The 26500-nt window shown below is 39.3% G+C and overlaps 2 protein-coding genes across 2 annotated transcripts; one reads left to right on the top strand and one right to left on the bottom strand.

Annotated features, from left to right (window-relative positions):
* Positions 1–518: 518 nt before the first annotated feature.
* LOC111946759 lies at positions 519–1862 on the top strand. The gene is made up of 2 exons (XM_023950919.1): positions 519–677; positions 835–1862. Exon 2 carries the CDS (start codon positions 1028–1030, stop codon positions 1754–1756), a length of 729 nt encoding a protein of 242 aa, XP_023806687.1. The 5' UTR covers positions 519–677; positions 835–1027; the 3' UTR covers positions 1757–1862.
* An 11542-nt stretch (positions 1863–13404) lies between these two features.
* LOC111946758 (uncharacterized protein K02A2.6-like) lies at positions 13405–17813 on the bottom strand. Its single transcript, XM_023950915.1, has one exon. The coding sequence runs from the start codon at positions 16820–16822 to the stop codon at positions 14006–14008; it is 2817 nt and encodes a 938-aa protein (XP_023806683.1). The 5' UTR covers positions 16823–17813; the 3' UTR covers positions 13405–14005.
* Between the last annotated feature and the right edge of the window lie 8687 nt (positions 17814–26500).

Below are 26500 nucleotides of genomic sequence, written 5' to 3'. Positions count from 1 at the left end.
CTTTAATTTCTAGCTATCCCTTCACTCTTATTCTTCCCATCCATGAGGTTAAGTCATCTCTGATCTGCTTTCATTCTTATTAAAAAAGATTTGTCTTTAAAATTAAGCTTTTTTGAAGACTTTATCAAGACAAAAGACATTTAAATAATGCAGCACAGACATCACACAGAAAAATATTTCATTTGTCCATTCTGTAAAGTCAGGTTTTTACTGCAGAATCCATTAATCCACTTCTGACCTCTGTTAGATCGTGGTGCATTTTCATTTGCTGCTGATGTTTCTTCCTGCAGGCTTATCATCAGCGACCCACTGTCAAGCATAAGCTCTAACTGCTTTTTTGCTAAAGTTGAATTTCAAACAATCACACTAAAAGAAAAAATATTCAAAAAATTACATGAGACAAAGACGATGTCACAATAACAGGCAGATGGCTGGATCCAAATGCAGCAGATTTATTAGCACAACTAAAAGCCCACAAATCAGGGTCAGGCAGGCAGGGGTCAATAGCAGGCTGTGACGGTGTGGCACCGTCAGATGCCGAGGGGAGGCCACACCGGATTTTATTGTTTGTGTAATAATGTGTTTTGTTATTCATTGTATGTTATAATTTCCACCTGTGGTGCCGCCTGGCTGGGAATTGAGAGCAACGCCCCGTGGGTGTGGCATCCCACTTAAAGGTGAGCACTGCAGGCGGCGAAAAGAGAGGAGTGACAGAGTGTGCTGCGTGCTGCATGGCCCTGCGTGTAGCAACTGTTTATGAAATAAACACAGAACCTCCTCACCTTGGCTCCTCTGCATCCTTTCCCGGCGGGACCCCGTCACATATGGTGTCAGAAGTGGGATCGCAGAGGGGCCACAAAAAGGTGAGGACGCAGTGGCGTGGTGGGGACGACGATTCCCCGGCAGCTCAGCGCCTCCTCCAAGCAGTCCATCCTCTAAGGAAGAGGGGGTGGATCCGGGTGGCCTTGGCGGTGCTTCAGGCCTGGCCAGGGGCCCGGAAAGAACTACGGCGTCCAACTCGGCGCCCATGGCGAGCGGCGGACCACGCGGACAGCAGGGGCGGACCGCCGGAGCGCGAAGACGGCCGGAGGCGGGACGGGCATACCGCCCGGTTCCACTGCCGCGGATGCGGGCGTTGGAGGCCTGTGCGGAGCTGGACAAGGGGCGGACCGACGTCTACCGGGCCGTCAGGGGAGTGCTCCGGGAGAGGCGTCACAACTCGCCTGTAACCTGCTGTCGGCGGCTCCGATCGGCTGAGGTGCCATCCGGGAGGAGACCAGCGGGGGCGTGTTGCCGTTGGAAGGGCCTTAGCCGGGGCTGGGACCGACTGGAGCGGCGCACCAAGGAGCGGGTCGGAGGGATCGCCGTCGTGGAGCAGCCGCAGCCCGTGCATCCATCCGACGCGAGGACGTGGGTGGAGGAGCACGCGACGGAGGACAGTCCCGCTGATCCCTGCAGACCAACCGGACAGGGCCTCTACATTAGGCGAGGGGCGCCTGCGGAACGGGTTGGTGTTTCGGCGAGGGCTTGCGCGGCGGCGGAGGGCTGGACTGGATCGCCGCACATCGTCGATCCCTCAGAGGAGGGGGATGGTGTGACGGTGTGGCACCGTCAGATGCCGAGGGGAGGCCACACCGGATTTTATTGTTTGTGTAATAATGTGTTTTGTTATTCATTGTATGTTATAATTTCCACCTGTGGTGCCGCCTGGCTGGGAATTGAGAGCAACGCCCCGTGGGTGTGGCATCCCACTTAAAGGTGAGCACTGCAGGCGGCGAAAAGAGAGGAGTGACAGAGTGTGCTGCGTGCTGCATGGCCCTGCGTGTAGCAACTGTTTATGAAATAAACACAGAACCTCCTCACCTTGGCTCCTCTGCATCCTTTCCCGGCGGGACCCCGTCACACAGGCATGAGATCAGAGGAAAAACACTGTAATCACGATCCAGGCGAGAGTCGAGGCAGGCAAACTGAGTCAGATACAGGGTCAGGAGACAAGATCAGGTCTGAATTTAACGCTTGGTAATGAAGGCAGAGTGGCACAAACAATGCTTTGCACCAAGTGAGGCTCAGTGCAGTGTTTAAGTAGACTGTGATTGATGAGTGAATAAGTGAGTGAGTCAGGTGTGATTAGAACCTTGGAGATGGTTACTGGTGACCAGAGGGGGAAACAGATCTCCGACTTCTGACAGATGAGAAGTACATGATTGACATCAGTTTAGTTAAAGGAACAAGCGTTTCGGCCATGTCCAACATAAAAATGAAGTTTTGTCTAATCTAAAAGTTGCCTGTCTGAAAATGTCAAATAAACAATAGTTTATCAGTCACGATCTTGAAAAAGGCTGTTTCCAAAGCATTATGGTAAATCCACAAAACTATATTTTTGTCTCTTATTTGGACTAATTTATCAAATAGCACCCAGAAATAATAAAAGATTTCCTAAGAAAATTAATCACAAAGAATTACAAACTTTTGATAAAGCAAAAAAAGAAAAGTAAATTTACAATAGCAGAAAAGTAAGAATATTCATGGTAAACATATATACAGATATTATATATATATATATATATCTGTATATATATAGGAATATATACAACATTGTGTTTTACTATGAAGTGCAAGAGGGAAAATGCTTAAGTAAGCACAAGCATCCAATTTGGCCAAGTGATGCAGTTGATCTTACAAGTGCTGAGTTTTTCACAGGCCAGATGGGATATGGAAAGTTTCCAGCATTTCCTGGTCTTCCCTCAGGCTTACAGCCAAATAAATCTGGGGATTGTTCAAACTGGAGACATGCAGGAAGTTTAGGAGCGGGCTTGTGGATCACTCATTGTTATTCTCCAGTTGTGGGACAAATCCAACTGTCCAATGCTCGAGCTGCTGCATCTTTCTTTTGCTTGTCTCATTACCAACAACAAACAAAGCTGTGCCTGTCATAGCCTTGGGCTGCATTTTGCTCTGCTCACACCAGGCACGTTTCGGCTATGGTGTTCATACTGGACTGTCGCTACTTGATACTAGCATGTCCTCCACCTACAGAGGCTTGGTGCAAAATGTCAAAGTGGTGCACTTGTTGTGAACAGGCTTTTTCTTTCACAGCTCTATTCTGATATATGAAAGACTTGGTGTCATATTTCTGGCTGGGCACAAACCGCAATTATTAATTTCTCCTTTATGATCAATTTTCAAACGGCGGGCATTTCGGAAAAAGGACACCAACCATACTTCACTACCAAATCAATTCAATCAATTCAATTCCAAATCAAGTTTGACTTGGTTTAACTTTCAATGCGTGTCCAACGGCAAGGTCAAACAAGGTCAAAAAACATAGTTTTAGTGTTCCAACCATCAGGACACATTTGATATAACATTTAAGAAAAAAAGACAAGTTTTTTCATAGTTGACAGAATTTTTTGACTGTTGTGTCTCTGATGAACAGATCAAACAGCATCTATTCCTCTGCTAATTGTTCCCAATGCTGCTCCCTTTAATGAGTTCTTCAGATGTAGTCAGTGTGGCTCTGTGTTGCAGCGAGTGATGGAAATTTGACCTTTTTTAAGAGCGTGGCATTTGAGCAAACAGATATTTTGTGTCCTTAATCTTGACATTAATTTGTTATCGCATGTCAGTTCTGAAGGTCAGAGTGTGATTGCAGTGCAGATGATGAAACTTTATTGGGAATGTGAATGAAATGATCAAACATCGACACTGAAGATTTCAGACTTGAGACATAAAATAAAATAAGACTTGAAATAAGATTCAACTTTCCCTTCAGAGTTTTCTGTAAAGGTTAAAAAGATGGCCACGTTAACAATGATCTTTTCTTATTGGTCCACATATCTATTTGTTCTTTTAAATTTAGAAGAAAAAAACCTACAGTAGACCTACTTGTAAAGTTTGTTGGATTTGAGACCTGGCTTGAATTCACAGCTAAAATCTTGGGATCTGTCTAATGAGAAAATGTAAAATTTACAAACTGTAAACCCCTGACAATGCATAGTTACTCACAGCAGTGTTTTAAGATGTTGCTACTTCTGCATGTAATGTGCAATACTCACACATTTCCCCTGTTCTTGTCCTTCATCTTAATCTTTACTCAGGTGTAATTCCAGACATGGTTTCAGTAAAGGAAATCCATCAATTTAAGTCTCCTAGTCATGTTCTTGATCTTTTAGTTTTTTGCCTTTTTTTCTGGATCTGACTAATTTTCTGCATCTACTTCTGCTTTCAGTGACTAGAACCTGTTTTTATCTGCTTTGTGCTCCAACTGTAAATGCAAAGCTGTGTCAGAGGCGTCCAGTTACAATGTTAAGTCGATGTACACAGAAAAACTTTAAATTGAGAATCAAAAAAAGAGATCCAGGAAATCATATTGCATATTTTTTCAAAGCATCTATGATGAGAACGGTGATGAAAGTAGGTATTTGGACAATTTTTGTATAAGGTATTCCCAATGATAGAGGTCAAACATTTTCTGTCAGAAGATTTTATAAATAATTTCCAATGATACTTTTCTGAGAAGAGTTTACAGACTTTTAACATGGCACAGCAGCAGGAAAAAAAAGAAACTTGATAAAGTGAAAAAGAAAAATTGATCTGGTCTAAACATTTAATTCCACTAAATCTCATGAATTCAAAATTCCTAGAAAATCTCTAGGAATTCAAATTCCCAGAAAAAAAAAAAAAAACTTTGTAAAAACTGGAAGCTGATCTTGGCATATGAGGCCATATGATAAAATAAAAGTAGCTCTGACTTTTCATTTTGTCACCTTGATAAAAATGTTCATTTTTTGTTTCTCATTTTTGCAGATCTGCCACCTTTTAAAGCAGTAAAATGATTTGTACTGCTGACACCATAAATCTTATTTTTAACAACCAAAGTCCAGCTCAGCCATGCTGTATGACCTGCTGTATATTTATGAGCTTATTTGGAAGTAAAAGCTTTAATTGACTGACAACCACAATATAAACAAGATTTATGACTCCACTCCATTTGACTGTATTCAGCCATAGTTAGATGGGTATTAATTTTACTATGCCATCTGTAATTTATTGCACATATCTAAGAAACCTTTTATAGTTTATCATTTATAGTACGTTTACATTAAGTATTTCTTTTTATTTAAAAATAAAAAAAAGTACTCTTTTAAATGTTAAAAGAAACAATGACAAATTTTTTTCTGCTGGGGAACTTCGATAACAATCCTAATTATTCCCATTTTAGTATACTTCCAAGCGTAGAGAATTCAAAGTCTAAATGTTTGAAGAATAACAGTAAAAAAAAAAAAGATGAAGTACATTGATTTTATGATATACAGGATGAATTATTTGTGGCATTTAATGAGGGATGCGCTGTTTTCATACATTCAACTTGTCTCTAAAATGACCTCGCATTTCCTCTGCCTGGAGCCGCCATCAAATCTGATAAATGACGTGAGAGCTGAGCGAACACTTCCTACTGCCAAAGCCCTTGACAGCAAGCACTCACGTTGTCAAGGAGCCTGAGGGAAACAAATTGGTCTCAAGAAGATAGCTGCTATTCATCCTGCTAAACACCTTGTGTATGGGGAAGAATGCAAAAGGAACGGAGAGCGGCACAAAAGTTAGAGTCATTGATACAGACAGAGTGGGAGAATGGAATTACAGAAGAGTCGGTCACAGAGGGAACAGTGTTGGAGGTTCACTAGCTTTCTACAAGCCCCTGCAGCAGGGAAGTGGATGTGGATTTGCATGTGGATCATGCATCTAGAATTTGAGTTTACTTTTCAAAATGAATTTATCACAAACCAGTGATGCTTTTTTCTTTTTTTCTTAAAGACGCTCGACTGTAGACAATATGAATATTGCAGAGTGACAAAAGGCTCCTTTAAGATGACAAATTTAAGACAGTTGAAAGACTTGACTTTTATATTTTGGAAATCCCATCAGGGTCATTTGTCATTTAGTTGTCACTACCTTGAGTTTTTTCTTGGCAGGTAAAGTGATAGATGTCTGAATAACCTGAAACTGTTTTATTCTCCCACAGTGTTAAATCTGTTGGCATGTGAGGGAAATGCAGGCAGTGAGCCACTGACACACTTAAAACTTTATTTAAAAATATGTGTTTTGTTGGTCTTTTTGGCAGATGTGTTGTTTTGTGGCATTTCTTGCTGGGGTTTTGTAATTGTTTTCACTCTGAGGTAAATCCTCCTGCGTTGTCATGGAATTGTACCCATGATTATAAAGGTCTATTGATTTATTTACAATTTAATATGATTGAAGGAATACTTTTTATGTTATTTTGTAAGTCACTTTCCAAAATATATAACAGTTATTAATCTCTGAGATTGCAAATACATTTTGTTAGTTTACTTCTTCATTTGGTTCAGTGGTTTAGCCCAATGCTTTCTTACACAACTGCAGAGATGAGGGTGATTTTTCTTGTTTTTGGTCTCTGTGTCTGATGACTTGGAGGAATGAAGAAAAATACAAAGAAGAACTATTAAGAAAACTATACGCCGATCTGAGCCTTTTCTCCTAATGGCTGTGCACTTAACAGTTTTTTTCAATTTTTTTTTTACCCTTTAACACCTGATACACATACCATAAATCATCGACCATTAACGCAATCACTGTGAATCAGCTGATTCTGACGTGGAGAAAAGTACCAATGTGGAACGCATTGTGAAGATCATAACCAAGTGTTTTATTTAATACTTCAGGGCTTGTTGATTTAATTTGGGATGAGCCTGGCCAAGCATTGAAATGGCTTAAAAAAACTGTACACATTTGTGTGTATGTAAGCAATAGGGCAGATGAAGCATTTGTGTCAGTAAAGCCGGAGGGTGTGCAAAACCACTGTATGAGATCAAATGAGTTATTCATGAAAGAGCGCACATGTAGGAGTCTTTGCAAATAATTTACTGTATGTGTATAAATAAGTAAATGAAATCTTGCAACACTGCATCTGTAACATATGCCATTGGAAACTAATGTGCTCTATAAAAGTGGATACCAGAAAGCTCAACTAATACAAATAGATATCAAATCTTCTATTAAAAAAAAAAACAGGTTGGCTTTAGTGCTCCTAAGGCACCTAACCTCCCAGTGTACTGTTCCTGGCATTGCCCACTGTCACTTTGTTACATTTTTTATGTTCACTCACAGTTTAACGCAAAGACCCACTCCGATCATTTTTTGATCTATTTTCAAAGAGTTTCCAGTGATCTTTTAATAATGAATATGCCATTTTTAGCCAAAAAAATAAACAACCCAAAAACTAAAAAAGCTTGTATGGTTTTCTTGTACATCACTTCTGCAGAGCGGCAGAAGTTTATTAGAAATTCACCTTTGAGTTGTAGGTAGGACCGTTGACTTGGAGCAATCCTGCCCACCCTTTCCCGTTAGCCACAACTGACAGATCTCTGTTTACACCCTTTCCCACTAGCTTAAAGCTCCTCGCATCCCCAACCTAACATTACTAGAGCAACAAAAATGGTGAGCAATAACCAGCTGTGCAGTTTTGAGCCAGATGTCAGCTTGGATAAGGAAAACAATGATGTACATCAGGGGTCTTAAACTTAATTTACCTTGGGGCCACTGAAGGCAAGGTCTAGCTGAGGCTGGGCCGCAACTTCAGCGCACACACATGCACAACTTGTGAGTGTCTGAGAGCCAGTAAATTTGTATGGAACATGTACTACACTATTAACTATACTCTGTTATTAACTGTTTTCTGTTCCAAAGTAAATTACAAAACTCTCATTCAAATAAAATGAAATACCAACATTAAAAATCATTCAATAAATAAATCAGTAATACATTTATGTTTATTTAGTCTTTTATTTCTACTGTTCTGATTCAAACGTCCTTAATTACGCAGTTCAGTTAACACTGTTGAATTATAACTATTAAACACAAAAGAAGACTGAAATTTTACAGTTTTGTAACCTCTATCAATGGATTCTTCTGAACACGGCTTCTCTTGGTTACTTCTTACTGCTGGACACTTGGCAGCTCTTCCTCCCAAACAGCTGAGACCCTCAGTATGGCTTGAAGATGATTGTCAGTAAATCTGGACTGTACTTGGACTTACTGAAATTTAAGGATGATAAGAGAGTATGTGCTCCCAATTTTAAGTCTGTGTTGAATGTTTTTTTTTAAAGTTTACTCTTTAAAACACAAATCAGTAAAGAAGAAACAAAATTCAGTAACCATTTTTGGATTGTCTTTCTTATGACGTTTTGCATTTAAACCCTGGTCACAAGTTATTTTAGAGCAGCCAGTCACCTACTCCTATATATTCATGGCTGCGTTCAAACTGTGGTTAATAAAAGAACAAGGGCTATTCAGTGGAGATTGGAACGATCGTTGCTGATACCTGAGATCGAAAAAAGGCTAAAAAACAAATGGAAATTCATGTTGGTAACACGTGATATGTGCAGCCAAGAGGCACGATAAGCCTGTTTAAGATAACCCAGTTGGACACAATGCTGCGGAGATCACCTGGTGTGTGACGTATGTTTTTGTTTTTGCTCCAACATCACCTGTCAGTCATCCAAAAAATGTCACCAGAAAGGGGCGGGAGCAAAGCACCAACCTTAGCGAATGAAGCTGGAAACTTGATACTGCGCAGACTGAAAGCTGCCCGTTTGACTACAAAACAATGCAGAAACGTGTCCTGATGGTTTTTGTAGTTGAGTGATTCATTAAAATCATATAAAATACTATTGATAAAACAAGGCTACACACAGTACAAAACTTAAAACAATTCTAATATAACATATAATATAAATATAATAGATCATACTATGGGGGAGAGGCATATTAAAACTAAATTGAACGTTAAGGACAACTCCAAATTCCTGTTCTCGTTCAGTCTCGCTGCAGCTTCGCCTTCATCTCACCGCCTCCCCCCTGCAGCCGTCCGGTCTCACCAACGATCCAGGCGAGGCGCTAGTTCATCTCAAACACACCCACTGTTGCATTTTTCCCACGTATTTGAAGAGGGTATAAGACCAAATCATGTTGTTGCTCGCACATGTTTAATGTTAAAGCCCTGTTAGCTGTCACGCATGTAGGTGTGTGACATTATTCTCCGCAGGTGACCCATCCCCTGGGGGAGCAGTGAGCTGCAGTCACAGCCGCGCTCGGGAACTGTTTGGTTAGGGTTAATATACGCCGGCGCACGTAACCGTAACCTTAACCTTCCTCCGGGTCCGTGCGGCCCAGAAAAAAGTTCAGCAACTGGCTGCATGTATTTAGAAAATTACGAGCGCATATACACTTTCTAAAAAGGAAAGTAAGGAACTCCTAAATTTGGTCCGGGGACGGGGCTGTCAGGTTCCTGCCCTAAATGTTTTCCTGCTTCTAACCATATGAATGCCAAGCCCCCAAGAGTCATATACCCCACTGTGATTGGTTGTTTCGTCAGCTCCGCGCACAACACTGAAAAAGTGTCATTTATAAAAAACTGGCGGGACGCATTAACATTAAACTTTCATATCAAGGCGGGGGCTGCAAAATATAATCTTGGGGGCAGCAAATAGTTTGAGACCCCTCATGTACATGAATCTAATCGCCTACAAGTAGATGCATCAGAATGGAACAGAGCACGGAGCTTGTGGTCTGCCCAGTTGTTTTTCAAACAGCGTTTTTTTCCGTTTTCTCCTGATTCACAGTAATATGAATAAAGAAGTACTCAGAAATGCTATTTTAAGCCTAATTCTTTCTATACATGTCCTTCATCGTCATCAAAATGCAACAAGACAACTAACATCCCTCAAGAATAAAAAAAAAACCTGATTTTAAGTAGATTATTGCGTATACTGTACTTTCTGTATTTTTTACTGTATTTTTTACCCTATAAGACACACTTAAAAAATAAAAATAAAAAACAACAGTGTACCTTTGCCTTCTAAACTAGAGCACCTTATACATCCTTATACACCATTGATGTTAAGCAGTTCTGAGAAGTACACAGCACTCTGTAAAAAATTTAGTCGTCGAGTTGCAAACAAGCTTAGGTGGTATTGTGGCGAGCGTGTAGCAGTGTTGGACTGTGCTTTGTTTTTGCGATTACCAACTTGCTTGTTTCTTGTCAACATACCTCCACAGTGGTATCATTTGCACAGTCAATTGCTACAGAGCTCCAAACTTCATGTGCCTTTTAGATTAGGACAGGTACGGTACGCAGAAAGCTTCATGGAATGGGTTTTCATGGCTGAGCTGCGGCATCCAAGCCACACATCACCAAGTGCAATGCAAAGTGTCGGATACAGAGGTGTAAAGCACGCCGCCATTGGACTACAGCAGTGGAGATGTGTTCTCTGGAGTGATAAATCATACTTTTCCATCTGGCAATCTGCTGGACGAGTCTGGGTTTGGAGGTTGCCAGAAGAATGGTACATTTCAGACTGGATTGTGCCAAGTCTGAAATTTGATTGGGGAGGAACTCTGGTGTGGGGTTGTTTTTCAGGATTTGGGGTCGGCCCCTTAGTTCTAGTGGAAGAAACTCTGAATGCTTTAGGATACCAAAACATTTTGGACAATTCCATGTCCCAACATTGTGGGAACAGTTTGGAGTGGGCCCCTTTCTCTTCCAACATGACCGTGCACCAGAGCACAAAGCAAGGTCCATAAAGACATGGATGAAAGAGTCTGGAGTGATGAACTTGACGGGCCTGCACAGAGTCCTGACATGAACCATATAGAACACCTTTGGGATGAATTAGAGCGGAGACTGAGAGCCAGGCCTTCTCAACCAAAATCAGTGTGTGACCTCATTATGCTTTTGGAAGAATGGTCAAAAATTCCTATGAACACACTCCTCAACCTTGTGGACAGCCTTCCCAGAAGAGTTGAAGCTGTAATAGCTGCAAAAGGTAAACCCACATCACATGGGTTTGAAATGGGGGGCACTTCAGTTCATATGTGAGTCAAGGCAGGTGAGCGAATACTTTTGGTAATACAGTGTAGCTCAGACTTTTTGTTTATGCAAATGCAAAAGTTCAACAATAAAACATTCATTGATGGTGCGCCTTATAGTACAGAAAATACAGCCGTCTATATTTTTTATTTGCTTACGTTTTTATTTTGGTGGTTTATTATCAAATTGTTTATCTGTTGCACTTTCAAAAACCCCTCTCCAACACAAAGTCATTATGGCAGAAAAGCATCAAACTGTCCCTTTTAGCCAAGTTGTGGCTTCGCACTTTGTGCGGCTACAGTTTAAGTTGGAGAATTCGCATAGAAACAGTTTTTTTGTTCAATAACAGTCTTTTTTTTATCTTTATCCTTGGATTTTTTCCTTTTAACAGCTAATTGGTAAAACACAGAATTAACATTATGAATGTTCTTGGCCTTGTTATTTTTTTTAACCTCCCTTCCACCAAAGTGTCTCAGTTCATTAAAATGTAGCTCTTACAACATGCAAAAGGTATCTCAGAATAATACAGAAATGATTAGGATTCCAGGATTTATGCCACGGTGGATTAGATCCAGTTAATCAGAAAGAACACACAAGGAGCTTAATGTTTTTCAGAAATGTTGACTCTTTATCGTTATTATTATTATTGTTATCAACAGATGCTTTTGTCAATTCTGGAGATTGCTAATCATCTCCTGCAGGATGAAGATGAGGACGTGGAGCAGCATTCTCACACATATATAAAACAGGATTCGACCATAATTGTTTTTATTTTTTTTTTGTTTAACAAGTCTGTCATTTTTAAAGACGTCACACACTACCACCTGGTGACGACCCTGACGAAGGTGGAAGGTATTCTGCCGAAACATGTCGGTACGTTTTACAAAAAACAAACCAGTGTCTGATAGACAATAATCTAAGTCAAGTCTGTCATCCCTTTCTCCTACTTCAAAAGAAACAATTCTAATTGCTGTTGGACCAAATAACTGTAAAAGCACAATTATTTCAGAATGCTGTGATCTCGGATGGAGTTGGTCGAGCTTTGAATGTGTTTTTAGGAAGACACAATTTGGAGATTGTCCGGCACCAGATGGCAGCTGCTTCATGTGATTCTGGAGGTTGCCAAACATAGTTTAAGCAATAAAACATAGGGATCTCCATCTGCTCACCTTTGTTCCTCTCCTCACCAAAGATGTCAAAGATTAATACTTCAGTACAAGTTCTCTGATTCTAAGTTGCTCATTTGACCACTTGAATGCCTTATTCCCAATCCGGGATACCAGAAAAATAAAAATAAAAACTTTTCAAAACCTTTTTTTTTAATGAATTTTACAGAGTTTCGTGCAGTGCTCATTTTTGTTTAGTTGCCTGAGGATGATGAATGGTGTGGTGCTCCTTGTGAGGAAGGAGTCAGATTAAAAGATGTCCAATCCTATGGTCCTAAACAGCCCAAAACCCAAAAATAGAACCCCTGTATCTTGCTGTGGGTTTGTTACTCCACAGTATTTATCACTGTCATTCTGGTCTACACCTGCCTCTGACACGAAAGCCAAGCTACCTTTTATCAGTTGTTTCCAAAAACAGTTAAGATCTGACACAATAAGGTGGATTTAACTTCTGCATATGCTTTTGTATACAGTGATCCCTTGCTATAACGCGTTTTACTTTTCACAGTTTCGCTACTTCACGGATTTGCATCGTGCATTGTGTTCCGCATTCAGATTGGCTAAAAAGTCACTCCGCTTCTTCTCTACCTGTGCGTCAATAACGTTGCAGTGTAATATGTACACATACGTAAAACAGTACGTACAAATTCTCTTGCAATTTCGAGTTTCTCTAAAACCCATAGAAAAAAGAGCGACAACTGCCTTTCACTATGTTTTTTTCCCGAACAAACACACCTGCACCGCGGGCTTCAAAAGAAGAAAACACTGCAGAGCGGAGTCAGGATGCAGCGGCTCAGTCTGAAGAGCAGTGAAATACACCTGAGTCACTATTTGTCCCACTGTACTTTGTATTTTTTTCATAATCATTTAAAATTTTCTCCCCTTTAATCCAATTACTCGGGTCGCTATGGGCGGTGCTAACCCCCGCGAAAAACAAGGGTTTACTGCAGGGGTCGGGAACCTATGGCTCGCGAGCCATATATGGCTCTTTTGATGGTCACTGTGTTGTCTTGCTTATCTTAAAGTAAGCCAAGTCAGTCGCTGGGTTTCTATGACCTTTTATTTAACAGTCTCTTTCAACGTACTACACAGTGCATGGCTATCAACCGCTTCCTAGCTCTCTGCTCAGTGCACTGGCACGTGACCATTCCCTAAGCATTCTGGGTAACACATGGATGCTGGGTAATGGAGTTCAACATTACTAACTTCAATACACAACATCTTCCTCCTTTTAAAGAAAAACATTTTTATCTTTAGACCACGCCTAGATAGTAAACATCTCAACAGTTTGTTTAAACAAAACATTTTCAAATACAAACATTTTGATTCTCATTCTTTTTTTTTTTTTTTTTAAACTTTCAGCAAGTCTCAATAAGCCTCTTTGGTGGCTGAACATGTTTCTTAGGTCTTAGCGATCTTGTCACGTCCAGAAAGTTGGTTGAATCGGAAAGTTTCGATCCATTAGGTGATGCGGACCCTGCTGTCAGACTCTCTGTTTGGTGTTCTTGATCTTCTGTTGTTAGGTTTAAAGATGCATCAGAGTCCGGCAGGCTTGTATCTGTTACTGCAGTATTTTCTACCATAGGCTGAAGCTGCAGATCCGCACGGTTTCTTCTCAGAGACAGTCCACTCTCCAACTGGACCTTATAAGACCGTGGAGCCACCTCCTCTTGCACGCGTCCTTGTTGTCTCCAGTTTCCTGTGGAAGCATCTCTAAGACGTACCTTGTCTCCTGGCTTTAGGAAAGGCAGATGTTTAGCCTTTCGATCATACAGCCGCTTTTGCTTCATCTTCATTTCTTCTTTTGCCTTCCTGACTTTGTGTGCAGCCTTAGGGGTCAACAAGTCTTCATGTACTGGTAGGTTGGAGCGAATGCGCCTTCCCATCAGCATCTGAGCTGGTGACAATCCATTTTGTAGAGGTGTACTCCGGTAGATCAGAAGACTTTTTGGAAGTCATCTCTGTCGTGTGCTTTTTTCAGTAGAGTCTTCACTGTCTTTACTGAGCTTTCCGCTAAGCCATTGGACTTTGGATAGTTTGGACTTGATGTTATGTGTCTAAACCCCCAATCTTTAGCAAAGTCAGCAAACTCACTGCTGGAAAACTGTGGTCCATTGTCTGAAAACAGTTCACACGGAACACCGTGTCTGGCAAACACACACTTCAGGAAACTAATCACTGCTTTACTTGATGTTGACTGCAGCACTCCGACTTCAGGATAGTTCGAAAAGTAGTCTGTTACCACCACATAGCTTTTACCATTACAGTCAAACAAATCAGTCCCAACCTTATAATAAGGTCTGTGTGGAACTGGGTGAGACATCAGTGGTTCTGCTTGTTGTCTCGGCCTGTAAGTACAGCAAAGTTCACATGAAGCTGTCGTCTGGCTGATGTCTTGGTTGATTCTTGGCCAGTAAATTACATCCCTTGCTCTGCGTTTACACTTGACCTCCCCAAGGTGACCTTCATGTATTTTTCGAAGCATCTGCTTGCGTAGTGATGTTGGAATGACAAACTTGCTTCCTTTTAACACTATGTCGTCCACCACTGTGAGCTCTGCTCTGCAGTTCCAGAAATCTTGTATTTTTCCAGGGCATTCTTTTTTGTTTTCAGGCCATCCTTTGAGTATTGTTCTTTTCAGTTCTTTCATGGTTTCATCTGCATTTGTCTCTGTTCGTATTTGTTCTGTTCGGTCAGCAGTTACCGGCAGAGATGTCAGAATCATGTCCACATATGCCTGTATTTCTGCACCTTTTCCGCTGTCTTCTTTTTCGTCTTTGTCCACTGCTCTAGACAAAGTGTCTGCTGTGTACATGTACTTTCCTTTTGTGTACATCATGTGCACGTCATATTTTTGCAGCCTGATTAACATCCGCTGTATCCTTACAGGACAATCACTCAGTGCTTTAGACATGATTGACACCAATGGTTTATGGTCGGTTTCCACTTCAAACGTTTGGTCATAAACATATTGATGGACCCGCTCACATGCATACATGCTGGCTAACAGTTCTTTTTCTATTTGAGCATACCTGGACTCTGCACCTGTCAATGCTCTGGATGCGTAGGCTACAGGTAGCCACTGCTCATCGTGTTGCTGCAGCAGCACTGCTCCCAAGCCATGCTGTGACGCATCCGCTGAAATTCTGGTCCTCTTCTCTGGATCATAGAACTTTAGCACCGGTTCTTGTGTCAAAACCTCTTTCAGTTTCCGAAAACTTTGCTCTTGTTCATGAGACCAAATCCATTCATTTTTCTGTTCAAGAAGACTCCTTACGGGTGTTGTCAGGGTTGCCAGTTGTGGGACAAACTTTGCGAGATAGGTTACCATCCCTAAGAACCGCCTAACTTCATCTTTGTTGGTTGGTCTTTCCATATTGTTTATAGCTGAAGTCTTTTTTGGGTCTGGCTTCACTCCCTGTTCACTGACGACATCTCCCACAAAGGTAAGTGTCTTCACTCCAAACTCACATTTGTCTTTATTTAGTTCCAGATTTACTTCTCTTGTCTTGTCCAACACTTGTCTGAGTCTTTTGTCATGTTCCTCTCGAGTAGTTCCCCAGACAATGATGTCATCCATCATGGTCTCTACTCCTGGTATGTGTTCATAGATCATGTGTATAGTCTTGTGATAGACTTCAGGCACAGATCTAATTCCATATGGTAGGCGAAGAAACCTGTACCTGCCTTCGGGCGTGTTGAATGTACAGAGTTTTGAGCTCTCTTCGTATAACCTCAGCTGCCAAAAACCTGACGATGCATCTAATTTACTGAACCACTTAGCTCCAGCAAACTGTGCCATGATTTCTTCCCTGGTTGGCAACTTGAAATGTTCTCTTCTGATTGCTTTGTTTAAGTCTCTTGGGTCTAGGCACGTTCTGAGTGCTCCTGTTTTCTTTTGAATGACTACCAATGAGCTGACCCATTCAGTTGGTTCATCTATCTTTTTGATGACCTCAAGTTTTTCCATGTGTGCTAGCTCGTCTTTCAGTTTTTCTCGCAGCGCAAATGGAACTTTCCTACATGGATGCACGACAGGAAGGACACCTTTATCCACGCATATTCTATGCTCTCCAGGTAAACATCCTAGTCCTTCAAAGCAATCTTTGTACTCTTTCATGAGCGAGTCATTATCATTTGTCACTTCTGGTGATGTCACGACAAACACTCTTTTAACTAGGTTCAGCTTTACAGACGTGCTTAGCCCTAAAATTGGTTGCACATTCTTATCCACGATAAGCAGTTGTGCTCGTATCTTTTGGTTTTTATGTTTGAATGTTGCAATGCAGCCTCCTTTTACAGGAACGCGTTCGCCTGTGTAGCCAGTCACCTTCGTTTTTATTGGATTCATTTTGCTCTTCACTGTCAGTGTTTTGTAATCCTCTATAGATAACAGATTTATTTGTGCACCCGTGTCAATCTTGAATGGAATTATTGTCTCGTTCACTTCAAGTGGTACTATCCATTCTTCTTTTTCTGCTGTGCCTACATGCACCATATCCACAATGAACTCGTCTTCCTGTTCTTCCCCATCAACTGTGTGGACTTTTTGTCTTGTGGGAGCTTTACAACATTTAGCATTAATGGTTGCTTTTCCCACAGTTGTTGCAAGATTTTCCATATGCAGGGCATGATCTTGGCTTGTGGCTGTTTCCACATTTGCCACATTTAAAACCTGCATGTTTCTCCTCTTGTTTAGGATATGTTTTATTTTTCTTTCTTTCTTTCTGTATTGCATGCACTGTTGTATCATCTCTCCGAAGCTCTTTTGCTTGTGCTCTTGTGGTCTCTGCTGCTCGACACATAGAAACACACTTATCTAATGTAAGTCCAGTTTCTCTAAGCAGTCTTTCTCTTAGTCCATTATCCGCTGTACCGCAGACAATCCTGTCTCTCACCAGTGAGTCTCTCAGAGTCCCGAATTCACATGTTTTGCTTAATGTGTGAAGCTCTGCTAAGTATTGATCAAAAGGTATTCCTTGCTTTTGATCATGGGTGAAAAACTTGTACCTTTCAAAGGTCACATTCTGAGTGGGTACAAAATACTCTTCAAATTTTGTCATTAATTCTGCCAGAGTCAGGTTAGCTTCATCCAGCTGAAAGCTGTTAAATATATCCAAAGCATCTTCTCCAACAACATGCAATAGGATATTAGCTTTAAGTTTTTCATCACCGTTCCCTGCTCCACTTGCTGCCAAATAAATGTTAAATCTTTGCTTGAAACGTTTCCAGTTATCAGCAAGATTGCCTGTCAATTGCATGGAAGTGGGCGGACTTAGCTTATCCATGGCGAGTCGGGGTATTTGGGCATCCACAGTCCTCTGCTGCTGTGCGTTATTCACCAAATCAGGAACAAAATCCTCTTCTGTTTGTTCAATTTCTCTCTCGGCTCCTGCTTCACTGTCACTGCTGCTCGTAGCCATCACTCGATATAGCACTCGCTGTCAGCCTGTTGCTCCTCGGCATGTTTTCACTCACAAGAATTTTTCTCTTTAATCTTGCTGCTCACTTCTGACACCATGTGTTGTCTTGCTTATCTTAAAGTAAGCCAAGTCAGTCGCTGGGTTTCTATGACCTTTTATTTAACAGTCTCTTTCAACGTACTACACAGTGCATGGCTATCAACCGCTTCCTAGCTCTCTGCTCAGTGCACTGGCACGTGACCATTCCCTAAGCATTCTGGGTAACACATGGATGCTGGGTAATGGAGTTCAACATTACTAACTTCAATACACAACAGTCACATAGGCTCGCAGACAAATCTTTAATTATACTTTTTTTTTTCATTAGACCAGTCCTTCTCGGGCGCGATGTGATGCCAGAGGCGCGCAGTAGTATCGGTGCTTAGAGAGAAAAATCTGCGCCAGCGGTATCAGTTTATTATTATCTATTATTTCACAGAGTTTGTACCACCCGGAAACTTGTGAATTGCCGTGCCTAAAACTGCGCGCTCCCGTCTCTGAGAAAGAGCGCGCAGATGCGGGGACGGGATGTGTGAGGAAGAAAGCAGAGGGTGGTGGGTGGGGCTGAGGTGTTGTGGGGACAGGCAGCAGGTGAATTGCGCAGGGATTGTAAATACGTAAAACCCGCTGCCCGTCACTCACTGCAGCGTGTGAGTGTGTGTTTGGCTCCGTATCTGCATGTGATCAGTCTTTCTCACATCTACAGAACATTCAGACCTACGATCACGTTTAAAGTATCAACGCCTGCATGAAGCAGAAACTCACCACGTATCAACCAGACTACACCATCAGCAGAACTACCACGAGAAATACTCTCAGACTTATTGTACTTTAAAAATGTTGAAATTACATCAAATGCACACATTCACTTGTATATTTAGTTTTAAACATATTGTCGCGCACTGAGTTGGATGGCTGTTGGGCCGCGTTAAAAGTTCTGGAGTTCATTGATCGCATCAAGCAGAGATCTGATTGGCCCTCAGTTCTGTCGCTCAGCCTGTTGATAGGGAGTTTGGACCAATGGGGTTCAGCTATGGGCCGAATAAGGGCAATTGGGAGGGCTGGAGCGCGAGCAGGGGAATATAAAGTTTGGAGAAGCGCTCTCATCTCAGCGGGAGAGATTGAGGAGTTGCTGAATTTATTGTACGGCGTTTGTTGCGGTCTGCAGTAACCAGAATAAAGAACCTTAAAAGAAGTTAAGTCTCCGTGCCTCAGTGTGGGAAAGGGACACTACATTATTGTATGGCTCTTTCGAAATTACATTTCAAAATATGTGGCGTTTATGGCTCTCTTGGCCAAAAAGGTTCCCGACCCCTGGTTTACTGTATACAAAACCAGTTAAAAAATACGATGGAAAGCAGTTTTTATAAGTTTTAGTTAAGCTTAAGTTATCAACTGGAAGAAATATCTGTTTGATATTTGAATGGAAAAAACTGCAACAAGACCTATGCAGTCAGAATGCATGGGAATGGACTAGTTAGTTGATTGGGGTGTGGCTTCATGAACGGCAGGTGGATGGATCCATTAGTGGCCGAAGCAATGCTCTCTCTTTAGTTTTTCCCATTTCATCAGTCATTTTTAAAATGCTGTTGAGGTGGGCGGAGATGACTTAGAGTGGAGTGCCCTTTCCACCTTAGGTTTTATTTTCTCCATTTAGAATCTGATTTGGGTGACTACCAGCCAGTTGTAAATTTGTCAGATATCCTTTTTTGATCTGAACATAAACACTACAGTTGTAGTGGCAAACACCAAAAAATAAATACATAAATAAATAAAAAAGAAATCACAATTGAAGGTCAATAAATGTATCACAACGGAGAAACATGACGCTTGAACATCAACCCCTTAACACCAGTGGTATTGCTTTCATGTTTCCAACATTTCAATTAACGAAACTTGTCAATAGCTTATGCAATTAACATATTTTTCTAGTAAATTCTGAAGCAAACAAAAGTAGCTTTGCACTGTTATGCAACACTAACAATGTGTTGCATATCGGTGTAAAACAGATAGGTGAAACCGCTTTTCTGCACGCCAGAATCAGCTAATTCACGTTGATCATGTAAAAGGTCAAAGAGTTAAAGTATGTTATTTAGGTGCTGCCGGCAACATCTCCAGTGTTAGAGGCTTTTTAGACAAGCAAGGCTCTGAGGAAAAAATAAAAGAATCTAAACATCCATGCAAGGGTTAAATAAATAAACTGAAGAAATAAACTTGGATGTGAATAAACATCACATTCTGGAAGTAAAGCTGATGGGTAAATGTGTTTACATTTTTTTGGCACCGTGGCTACAAGACATACAAAGAATATGTCAGAGTATTTTAGACAGTTTTAGCCTGTTTGCAAATAACCTCCATCCTCACTTTTTGTCAAACTAAAAAGTATTTTCTGTACCCATGAATACAAATCAAGTAATTGTACTGAAAGTGAATGCAAAAAAACAAAACTCAAAACTGTTTATTTCATTCAACACATATACGGTATTTCTACTGAGTGGTTTGCTTTTTTCTGTGCTTCAATCTCCAGTGTTTTGCTTTCTTAGATTTTAAGTTTGAAGGTTGAAAGAAGAAATCTTTCCCAAATTTTTATTGATACCAAGGATGAAGGGTTGGGGCTCTGGGAATTGTAGTTTTTGAAAGATTTAAGCAAAATTTTGATCGGAATTTTTTCTTTTCTTGTAGTCAGTAGGATGCTTGAAAACCTTAAACATAATAGGTTTACATGAAGTGCTGCAGCTAAGAATATGTTCGGTCATAAAAATATCTAACAAATGATGACACAAGCAAGGACTGAGGTCTTGGCTCTGCCACCAGTATTTCTGTTAGCTGTTAGAGAGCTGAATGAAACATTAACCTCTTTGGCACATCAGTTTCATTTATTTCTTCATTCATCCAGCTTGTTCCTGTTCAGGGTTATGCGGTTGCTGGAGGACAGTTTACCAGCCTGTTGCACATGGACAAACAACCAAAATCACATCTAAGAGACAATTTAGAGTCACCAATAAACTGTGGACTGTGGGAAGAAACCAAAGTTCCTGGGGAAAAGCCACTCATGCACAAGGAGAACATGCAAAGTCCACACAGAAAAGATCCATGCAGAAGTTAGTATTTTCAATTCCTACTACTAATTTATGGCCACAAACTCCTAACTTGAAAAAAATTGTGTTTTTTAATGTTATGTCTAGGACTCCATATTACTCTGATTATTACAGAGGACCTGGTTGCAGATAACAAGATTGCAGCCAGACATCATTAGCCGGAAGCAAAGGTCCTTGACCGGAACTAAAAGTTCACGGTCTCCCTTTTTATTTATTTATTTTTTTTGTCGAAAAAGATAAATTTAACTGGCGACCCTAACAACTTGTCTTTAAGCTTATCTTGCACACTAAAACTTTAATTTGTTGGCTACTGGACACCATAACAGTTACCATTTATTCACATTAAAACGTATTTTATAGGTTGCAGGTTGACTGTTTAAGGGTCTGGAGAGGTGGCTTTTGTACAGATGACACGTTTAAACAGGTGACGTTAATCCGGGTAACAAGTGGAGGATAAAAGAACTTCTTAGAGAAATAACAGGTCTGTGAGGGACAGAATTGCTTGTTTGTGAACTATACTTATTTTCTGTCCCAATATAAAAATAAATTCTTTGTGAATCGTGGATTCTGGATTCTTTTTTTTAAATTCTGTCTCGCACATTAGTGTACCTATGATGAACATTACACAGTTCTCTAATATTTTAAAGTGCGACAACTTACACATCTAGAAAAATACCTTTTTGTCCCATTGTATGTCCTGCTGTACCAATACAAAAAAGTGTTGAGCGGGCATCATCTGGACTGGACTCATCCATATGAAAAAGTATTTCCATGCATATTGATGGTGATCTTTCCTCAGGGGACAGACTGAGATCACAAGGGTACTGTCAATAAAGGAAATCAATAGGAGTGAAATGCTGCTTCATGCTGATGCATCACAAAGGTCTCATTTGCATACAAAAAAAACTCTTCGCTTCCTGATGTGATCTTGTCATTATCATTTTTTCTTCACAACCATATAAGTCACAAAAAATACTGTTGGATCGTTTAAATTTTCATCAAGAACTCGCACCATTGAAGCTGCAAAAGCAAAACTGCTTTTGTTCTGGATAAAGCCACAGAAGGAAATCATAGTTTTACAGATTTCAGTCAACTATACAGAGAAAAGCCATTAGATCAATTCAATCAAACTGGTACTTTAATGGATGGAGATATCAGAGAGTCCAGCATGTGCTTGCCAAGCAAGTCCCTCACTCAACGGCATAGTAAGAGGAGGTAAAAAGCTTTCTTTTTATTTCCTGTCTGTCTTGTGGTATCCCATGTTTGCAAAGATCCAATTACAGTGGAGTCTCTCATCATGATCTGTCGCTAGACTCAATTAAAGATGAAAAACATATGGAAGAAGAAACAGCATTACAAATTTCTGCTATTATTCAAATTTAAAATCAGCAAAAAAACTGAAACTATCTTCTAAAATGACTCAACAAAGCCATGTAAAATTAAAATAACACTCAAGCTTTATGGACATTCCTAAAATACATAGTGCAGAAAACAATAAACACACAACCCAATGAAGTATTTCAAGCAGTTTCTGCAGAGGGGATTGAACGATTTCCCCTTTATGTTTTTCTGGGCCAAAGGGACTCTATGTCTACCTTATGGCAACAACTTGAAGCATCGGTGACAATAGTCTTCAGGGATGATGACATCCCTGAAGACTATTGTTGACTACATGTTGCCTGACAAGTGTTGCCTGAATGATCATTAACCTACGGTGGCCCTGAAGTGCAAAGCATTCAACAAATCACTCGATACAAAAACATTTTTAAGATCACAACAACAATTAAAAAAAAAAAAAAAAGTTAAAAAGCAGTATTACATTTAGAAAACAAAAAAAAATTTCAGAAACCAAAACTTAAAAAAAAAAATTAAAAAAAGAAAAAAAAATTCAGAAAACAAAATTAATTTCCAGGAAAAAAAAGAAATATTAAAAAATGAAAACATTTCAGAAAACAAAATTAATTTACAGGAAAAAAAATGAAATATTAAAAAATGAAAAACATTTCAGAAAAAAAATGAAATATTAAAAAATGAAAAACATTTCAGAACACAGAATGAATTTCCAGAAAACAAATGAAATCTTCAAAAATGAAAAACATTTCCAAACCGGAAGAGGCAGGTACTATGGGACAACGCTGATTGGATGATGATGTTTGTCAATCATTTGAACTGAAAAGTATTTTAAATGAAGCGATGCCGGATTTTATCGTCCAAACAACAATGTACTATAATAATCCACGTATTTCCCATTTATATATCAAATAAAAATTGCAGCAAACTGTTAATGAACTTTTAAATTGTTTTTTTAATATTTCGCCTGACACACGATCACCCGGAAGTAGTTTGTGAGCACTTTTACTTTGAACGCTGTGCGCTGATGTCTACGGCTGCGAGGTTCACGCTGTCAATCATCTTCAGGTAAGACTCAATTCTGTGATCTTTTCTTTTGTCAGTCACATGTCTCTAAGGATGTTAATTTTAGGATGTTAAAGTGCTGCTTTGAAAAGATAATTTCTTTTTATCTTGCGCATGCGCAAAAAGAACCCGATGGAGACGAACCGTCTTCACATGATAGCCGTTCCCGTTTTCGGTGACAACATGAGAGAAAAAGCTCCGAGCCAGCCTGATTCTGTGATTTATACAGTAATTACAGTAATTCTATGGCATCAGTGTTGCTAAAAATCGACTTTAAGACTGAAATCAGTAAACAAGTAATTATGGGAAATAATATTAAAGTGTATTGTATATTTTTGAACCATGCATGTACATATACTGACACTTAGAAATAAATTTTAAAAGTTTATAAAATACTTAATTGAATTAACATGTGATATTTCTGCAGGTGAAGTTTTCAAAGCGAAGTTCCAGAAAGGTTTGTGCTGCAGAAGAACAGATGGCAGCTCTACATGGGAATACAAGAAGACTAAAGTCATTCATATCATTGTGCAGTGTACAGGCAAGTCACCAGGATTTATGTGCAATGTAATCAATAAATATTATTTAACCTTAATATCTAATTTTTTTTTTTTAAGTTGCAGGTCCTTTAAAAAAAGTCTTTAACCTGCTGCATAAGCCGGATTAGTTGTAAATGATGCAGTGGGGAGTGAAAAACGAAGCACAATTCCTGGCTTTAGTGTCGGGCTGATGATCTGGAAATCACATCTGAGGAATCGCATCAAACACTTGTACAACTCCAAACAACTTAATGTTCCTTTAAGCAAAACTCCAGTTTAAAATGTTCATATTAGGGTTGCTTCATTTAGGAGTTTTTCCATGTTTACCATTTTAGGTTTTAAAGCTTTATTAACAAAGTTGATGTTTGATTTTCAAAGCTGTTGTTTATAAATGTTTCTTTGTCAATGAAAAAACTGAATGCTGACGTGAGGATTGTAATAATGGATATAAAAATAAACAAATTTGTTTCATAGCAATGCAGTATATTTATTGAAAACTTAACATGAATACGTTATTCAATAACAGAAACAAAGAAACAGTTGTGGATTTTCCTTTATGGGCTTCTTCATGCAGTCAATCAAATGTTACGTTTACATTCAGCATTTACTCAGCGTACCTGTCAGTCACATTTATTAGAGGAAAAAATGCATCTGGGAAAAGTCTGTTTGTGCTTAACAACTATATCAAAAAGAGTCATGTCAGGGAAGTTTGTCCACATTGCTGCTCAGCATCACATCCAGAGGAAGATGCACAGGTAAGGGGACCCCAGTTCCTGCTCGTACATGCTTGCAGCTTCCTCTGCACTGGACTGCAGCTCTTGAAATCCCTGACAGAGATAAATTAATAAATTAAAAATCCCTGACAGAAAAACATCAGCTACCGTTCATCTTTCATTCAGGAAAAAGTAGAGTTCATCAAAATGAGGAGAAAATGGGTTAAACCAGAAATTCATTAGGGAGGGGTCAAAACACCAAACTCAGAATAAAATACATTATTTCAGTCTTATAAAAATACATTCTAAAACAATTTGGTATTCCTCCTCTGCCTGAAAGACTAAAACGTTTTTTTTTAAAGAATCTTTTTAGACTACAGACTTTGCCACCTTTAGTTACACACCTGGACGTGTCTGATGATGTGCACATCCAGTCATTTACTGTCATGTTTCTATGCACTGACACACTCTAAAGTCACAGATCTTAATAGTGTGAATAAGAAGCATTCATAAATGTTATTCTGAGACACAAACTGCTGCAGTTTACCTGACAGCTTTGCTGATTTATGCGGCTGGTACACCTGTCTGAGAATCCTGCCCACGTGACCCCCCCCCCCCTCTCCAGCTGATGAGGTAACCTGTCATTAACGTATGACTGAAGGATCTTGGATCTGTCTGTAAACACCCACCTAGAAATCACGTTTAACGCTACATTTATTACATCAAACAAATGTGCCTCCATACCTTATCTGTGGATGGCGGGACTGCATTTCCTGATGTGCGCCGTCTTTAACACCCGTTTCTTCGCAACTGCTGCTTCAGACAGAATCCTCCCACAGAAATTTCGAAACATTTGTAAACCTGGTTGGTGTTGACATTTCTGCGTGCGTTCTGTCATCACATCCGCTAAATATTCAAAGATTAAAGTTTAAGTTAACGTTTTATCGTCCTTTCCTTTCATTGTTTACCTGCGGAACGGACGTCAGCCACACAAACTACTTCCGGGTGACCGTTCTGCTTCAGACGAAATATTCAAAAAATAATTTAAACCTTCATTATCTGTTTGCTGCATTTTTGATTTAATATATAAATGGGAAATACGTGGATTATTATGGTACATTGTTGTTTGGACGATTTGTAGTTCAAATGATTGACAAACATCATCATCCAATCAGCGTTGTCCCATAGTACCTGCTTCTTCCGGTTTGGAAATGTTTTTCATTTTTGAAGATTTCGTTTTGTTTTCTGGAAATTCATTCTGTGTTCTGAAATGTTTTTCATTTTTTAATATTTCATTTTTTTTCTGAAATGTTTTTCATTTTTTAATATTTCATTTTTTTTCCTGTAAATTAATTTTGTTTTCTGAAATGTTTTTCATTTTTTAATATTTCATTTTTTTTCTGAAATGTTTTTCATTTTTTAATATTTCATTTTTTCTGAAATGTTTTTCATTTTTTAATATTTCATTTTTTTTTCTGAAATGTTTTTCATTTCTTAATATTTCATTTTTTTCTGAAATGTTTTTCATTTTTTAATATTTCATTTTTTTCTGAAATGTTTTCATTTTTTAATATTTCTTTTTTTTTCGGGAAATTAATTTTGTTTTCTGAAATGTTTTCATTTTTTAATATTTCTTTTTTTTTCTGGAAATGAATTTTGTTTTCTGAAATGTTTTTTTCTTTTTTTTCTTTTTTATGTTTTGGTTTCTGAAATTTTGTTTTGTTTTTCTAAAATGTAATACTGCTTTTTAAATAGTTGCTGTGATCTTAAAAATGTTTTTGTATCGAGTGATTTGTTGAATGGTTTGCACTTCAGGGCCACCGTATTAACCCTTCAATGACTGCCCCAACCAAAGGGCGTAAAGCACATATTAAAACATTATATGGTAACACTTTATATTAAGATTCCCTAACAAGCTTTGTTAACACATTAACAAGCATTGTAAATTAATTTATAGGGTGTTAGTAAGACATTTATTAGTACAATAAGTCTAATAAGGTTTATTAAATTACTTAGTTAACACATTTACAAGCATTATTATTAGGATGTTTTCAAGATGCTAATGATGCATTTACTGATATTATAGGTGCCTAACAAATGTGTCAGTGTTAATAAGCTTAATAAGATTTATTAACAACCTTTGTTAACAAATTAAGAAGTATTATTATTGTTTGGGGTTCTAGTAAGATATTTATTAGCATTAT

Source organism: Oryzias latipes, chromosome 21 (genome assembly GCF_002234675.1).
Source record: "Oryzias latipes chromosome 21, ASM223467v1".
Lineage (NCBI taxonomy): Eukaryota > Metazoa > Chordata > Actinopteri > Beloniformes > Adrianichthyidae > Oryzias > Oryzias latipes.
The sequence above is the reverse complement of the archived record's forward strand: the minus strand, read 5'-3'. Positions and strand labels throughout refer to the sequence as shown.